Consider the following 6000-nt stretch of genomic DNA (forward strand, 5'->3'; position numbering starts at 1 on the left):
AGTGAGTGAGATCATGACCTGAGCCAAAGTTGGACACTTAACCAACTGAACCACCCAGGCGCCCCTACAGAGAGAATATCTTAAGCAGGCTCCACGCTCAGCACAGAGCCCGACATGAGGCTTGATCTCACAACCCTGGGATCAGGACCTGAGCTGGAATCATAGTGAGATGCTCAACCGACTGAGCCCCCAGGCGCCCCCAGAGTGAATGACTTTCAGAGGCAGCAGCACCCTTCAAGTGAACCCACGCGATTTCACAAACACTTGTCACTGTTTACAATCCCACTACATCTAATTGCAGTCTCACAAATTAGGTTCTGAGTCATTTAGATGCAGACCAAAAAAAATCGATGTTATCTAGTGATTTCCAAGTGATTTCCATATCCTGCAGTGTCGTGGTTTTCTACTGTGTGGTAAATTCTGCATCTCCCACGACACTCTGTTCTTGTGTTAGGCTCCACTGGTGCTGGCCCCGGCTCCTCGTTCCTGCTGGCCTGGCTGGCCATGAATGATCTGAGCCCACTCCCAACTCAGCTCTGAACATTCAGCACTAACGACAAGCTCAAGGGTGGCAATTGCCCAGTGATCCAATTAACTGGTCAGAGAAAGACTGAGCAATGTTTAGCTTATCTATACTGACTGGCTAGCCCCTGAGAAGTGTCTTGTTAAGGGAGCTTCTTTGAAGTGCCATTTTAGGGAAATAAGTCATGGCTTACTCGTTGTTGAGCGTCACCTTTGCACCATCCTTTGACCTGGATGAATTCCTGCAGACACTTACGGGCAGGGCAGACCCTCTTACCCCTCCTATGACAGATGAGGAAACTGAGGCATAGAGGAAGGAAAGTGGTGGGGTTGGGATTCAAACCAGACAGTATCGTGTCTGCATCTTGAACCTTTACACTGTCTTTGTGTTAAAGTTCAGACCCCGTGGGCAGTGGTCTGTATTTTATCATGTAGGTGCTTAGCCTATGTAATTATACGCTGCTGATCTGGGGATGATTATTATTACACGTATTGCTGGCCTTTCCTTCCTTCCACACTAACTCCTACCCCAGCCATGGTACAAAGAGGGTGTTGTACACAGAGAATGAGGAGGGCTGTAATCAGGGCCTGCCTTGGATTACAGACCTGCAGATCTGCGCTCTATATAGCAAGTAGGAAATGGTGGAATCCTTGGGTAAGATGTCCTTGGCTCTTTGCCAGCGTCACTCTTTGCCAGGGACTGTGAGCCCACTGCGTGAGCCATTCACCATTCTCTGTTTGACAGGTCTTCTCGGCTGTGAGATGAAATTAGGGATGGGAGAGTGATTATCTTAAGAGTTTAGAAAAAGTATGAAAGTCCCAGTGTTTGAGCTCTCACATCTGAGACCCAGTGACTTTGCATCCTGAGCACAGTCTGAACCCTTTGTATAGTTTCTTGCATCATAAATCCGACCATCTGCACCTGTCGTTCTTACTCATAGCGCACTATAGTCTCGGAAGTGTGGTTATCCCCTCAGGGACCTGTACGGCTAACGCAACTTTCTCTACTTAAAATGCACTCCAAGATAATGGCTTTGGGTCCCAAACACTGAATTATTCAAGTAAATAATTTCTGTGACTCTCCACAGTGACTTTAAAAGTTTACTTTTTTGTGTCACAGGGCTATATCCGACAGTGTCGCAAGCACACGGGAATGTTCACCGTTGCACAACTAGCCACCATTTTTGGAAACATTGAAGATATTTACAAATTCCAAAGAAAGTTCCTGAAAGACCTTGAGAAACAGTACAATAAAGAGGAACCTCATTTAAGTGAAATAGGATCCTGCTTTCTTCAACATGTATGTCACTGGTTACTTCTTACTAATCACATCCGGTTGAATAATTTTGAAATGTTTCTCCAGTCTAGAAAGGAGTGCTTTTTTGTTGTGTTTAGTTTCTTGCTTTGTTTGCTGGATCAGTTGCCTGGAATGGAGAGGTCAGTTGTAAATTCTGTTGCTTGGTTTATATGGTCAGTCTTTACCTAAATACCTCAAGATGTTAAAACTTTCCCACTTTTATGCAGCTTGGAGTTATGGGGTTGTATTTGGAGTAATTTCTCATAATCCCTATTAAGTAACTATTATGTTAATCACTCTTTTCAGGGGTTTCTTATATTAGCTTCTGCACTGCTATGAGGTAGGTAGGATTGATTATTTTACCCATTTTCCATATGCAGAAACTAGCCCAGAGAGTAAGTGATCCAAGGTCACACATTAGTTTTTTTTTTTCTTTAATGTTTATTTTTGAAAGAGAGACAGAGTATGAGTGGGGGAGGGTCCGAGAGAGAGGGAGACACAGAATGTGAAGCAGGCTCCAGGCTCTGAGCTAGCTGTCAGCACAGAGCCCGACATGGGGCTCGAACTCATGAACCTCGAGATCAAAACCTGAGCCGAAGTTGCATGTTTAACCGACTGAGCCCTCCAGGCGCCCCTCAAGGTGGCACATTAGTAAGGAGCAGGTGTGGATTGAGACCCAGGTGTGCAGCTCTCACACCCCTGCGTGGAACGCTGTAACTGCCTCACAACTCTCTTGTGAGTAGGCGTGAGCTCATGAGCTGAGCGCCCCTGTTGAATACTAAGAGATTTCAGAGGAAGGAGACTTTACTCCCAGCCCAAATGGATGTAATTCTCATAGTAATAATAACAGTGGCACCAGCCACCTCCTTGGGCAGCACTAGCTGGGTACTGACCCCGTGGCTACACAGAGGCAGCAGACTGAGGCTGGTCCTTGGTTGGGTTGGTTTTAAGAGGCTGAAAATAAGGCTGTGGTGGCCACACAGGTGGGAGTATCAGCCCCACCAGCGCACCGGTCTGTCTGGGACTTGGGGAAAGGCCTGTGCAGCCAGAGCAGAAGGTTCCAAGAGAGAAGCTTCAGAGGTCTTCGAAGCGCAGGCTGCAGGGGGCAGGGCCTGATGAAGGCGAAGCCTCTGGGCATCGGCCTTGCCTGGAGAACGGGAGAGTCTACATAAGGGGTGAGGCTGTGCTGCTCCTGGGGAGGCTGGGGAGGTGGGCCCGGGGAGGGGTGACTGCAGAGAGGGTGTCAGGAACAGCTGATGAAACTGGTCCTTGGGTCAGAGTTACCTGCAGGGTGTCGAGTCTACAAGAATGAACAGGCAGGTTGGGAAAACCTGACTTTAGGGACATAGTAGGTGAGACGTATTGTGTTGGGTACAGACAAGTATAAACTGGCGGGGGGGTAGGGGGGAACACCACATGGCCATGGGCAGGGCAGACGACTGCGAGCAGGCAGCCTGGCTGAAGCGGCTGCCCTCAGTGGGCAGGGAGGGCATTTGGAGTGGGGCGCAGAGGCCCGGGGAGTATGGAAAGGGGGGAAGCCCAGGACGCTTGGATGGGGGGACCGACGGGGCACCACTCTGGAGTCCAGAAGAGAGAAGCACAGATGTCCCAAGACCTGGCCGGGTGGCAGCAGTGTCCATGTGGGAGGTCAGGGAGAAAGGAAGGGGGCCCAGGGCTTCAAGCATGTGGAAACCAGGTGGTAGGACGTTAGGGAGAGGGCTTGCCACCGGGGGGAGCAGGTGATGGCTTTGAATCCTCCCCTCCAGGTCACGGTCACAACCATGCTTGTCAGTGAAAGTAAAGAGGACGAGGGGGAGACTGCTGGACTTGGGAATAGTGCCTGCCTACTCCTTAGAGCAGAGCTGGGGCGGAGATGCCGGGGTCTGCTCTCCTGCGGAAGCCCTGTGCTGCCATGACACACACCTTGTCACAGGGGGCCTCGATTGGGACCAGGGCACCAAGTGCTAGAGCAGCCCTCCTCCCCCATGCCCTGTAAGTGGCTCCCTGCGAGCTCATCACCCAGGCAAAGAACAACTGGGGGCGCAGAGCGAGGGCTCTCCAGACGCCCCCCTCTGTCCCCCGGGCCCTAACGCCGCTCTGCTTCCCCTTCCCAGCAAGAGGGCTTCGCCATCTACTCTGAGTACTGCAACAACCACCCCGGCGCCTGCGCGGAGCTGTCCAACCTGATGAAGCAGGGCAGGTACCGACACTTCTTCGAGGCCTGCCGCCTGCTGCAGCAGATGATCGACATCGCCCTGGACGGCTTCCTGCTGACCCCCGTGCAGAAGATCTGCAAATACCCCCTGCAGCTGGCCGAGCTGCTCAAGTACACCACGCAGGAGCACAGGTGAGGGGGGCGGGTGCGCGCACAGCCAGCCCACACCCGGCTAGGGGGGCACTCAGCGCTTCGCGGAGGCGCAGCGACAGGCCAGCTCACGTGTCGTGACGTTGGTCCTCGTACCTGACGTATACCTCACAAATCGTCTCTCGTAGCTACTCAGTAGTTGATAAGAACAAGTTTTAAGAGACATGCACCAGCGTAAACTCAGTTTCAGAAGTAGTTTGCTTCAGGTCCCATAGCAACTCCCCTCGGAGCGGTGTCACTCTGCAGTGAAGAGTTACTTTAGGGAAGGGTGAGGCCTGCCAGGGTTCACACTCTCACAGAGTGCGGAGTCTCAAGGGCACGGAGTCATGTGTCAGGTCGGGTTGGAGAGGCATCCCCCTGACATCCTGCCCGGCTCTGTGCCCTTTCTTGCCCAGCCTGGATGCTTGCTCCGGCTCTGTTCTGTCTGCATTCCCCTTTGCACTTTGGAGCCCGGGGCTTCTCCCCACGGTCACCCAAACGCCCCATTTCCTCGTGGGGCTCACTTAGTCCCTAAGGTCTTCTGGAGGAGCTGTTAAGTTGCTCACCACCATCTGTTGGAACGGGCAAGCCGCTCAGTGCCCTCCCCCAAGATGTGCAGGACCCAGCTGTGTGTGGTGCTTTTCGGTGGTGCTGGCTGGGTTATTGCTGGTTTCACCAGGCCACACCTGGAACACCGCTGGTGTCCGAGGTGTTAGGACAAAGCTCACTGTTTTAGATAAGATTCAGACCTCACTCATGACGCCCGTGTCACTCGTGCAAAGCTTTCAGTGCACTGTGGCCCTTGACAGGATGATCTTGAGAGGTTCTAGGATGGGGGAGATACAGGATTGTACCCAGGGGAAATCTGCCATGCCAAACCACAGCAGTGCTGGGTTCTAACTGCTAACTATCGCCTGGAGAGCAGATTGTCTGTGGTAGCGCCTGATCCCTGCAGCGTGTGCAAGATGGAGTGTGCTCCGTCCCGTATGCTGCTGGACTCCTGTGGGGTCGTGGCACGTGCAAAGGAATCTGTTCACAATGAGATTGCAAGGTAGAAAGAGAAAAAGAGCCTGGTTGCCAGATAATAGACCCTGTAGATGTGGATGTTAGTTTAAAGAATTAACATTAAAGGAATAGGAGAAAGGCATTCATGGAAATAGATAAGATAAGAGGAAAGAGATAAGAGGAAAGAGAACTATATATATAGATATATTATTATTTCTTTCTATTTCTGATGGAAAAGTCAGGAAACTTGGCCAGCAAAATAGCAAAGTTAAGAGGGCCACAAATTTGAAGGAAATGTTAAAGAATAAAAACACACCATGATGAGGAACCAGAGAAAATATATAAGAGAACAAAAAAAGACATCTTGACAGACCTGGGCAAGCATCTTGGTACATTCCAAAACGGGAAGGGTGTGGCCAGAAGTCTGGACATATCCTTCAACAGCTCATTTTTCTCTTCTTTGTTTTTAGGGTTTTTTTTAATGTTTTTATTTATTATTGAGAGACAGTGAGAGACAGAGCGTGAGCAGGGGAGGAGCAGAGAGAGGGAATCTGAAGCAGACTCCAGGCTCTGAGCTGTCAGCACAGAGCCCAACATGGGGCTCAAACCCACGAACCACGAGATCATGACCTGAGCCGAAGTTGGACACCTAACTGACAGAGCCCCCAAGGCGCCCCTATTTTTCTTTCTTTTCTTTTTTTTTTTTTTTACATTTATTTATTTTTGAGAGACTGAGCCTGAGCAGGGGAGGGGCAGAGAGAGGAAGACACAGAATGTGAAGCAGGCTTCAGGCTCTGAGCTGTCAGCACAGAGCCCGACACGGGGCTCAAAC

General features: G+C 50.9%; 1 protein-coding gene across 6 annotated transcripts in view; it reads left to right on the forward strand.

Moving 5' to 3' along the window:
- SPATA13 (spermatogenesis associated 13) overlaps positions 1 to 6000 on the forward strand; it is an 84543-nt gene that overhangs the window by 66328 nt on the left and 12215 nt on the right. For all 6 annotated transcript variants that reach the window (XM_029936947.1, XM_029936944.1, XM_029936945.1 and 3 more), the window contains 2 exons: positions 1643 to 1822; positions 3934 to 4166. In XM_029936947.1, coding sequence (XP_029792807.1) covers positions 1643 to 1822; positions 3934 to 4166 — 413 coding nt within the window. The remainder of the gene's footprint in view (positions 1 to 1642; positions 1823 to 3933; positions 4167 to 6000) is intronic.

Source organism: Suricata suricatta, chromosome 4 (genome assembly GCF_006229205.1).
Source record: "Suricata suricatta isolate VVHF042 chromosome 4, meerkat_22Aug2017_6uvM2_HiC, whole genome shotgun sequence".
Classification (NCBI taxonomy): domain Eukaryota; kingdom Metazoa; phylum Chordata; class Mammalia; order Carnivora; family Herpestidae; genus Suricata; species Suricata suricatta.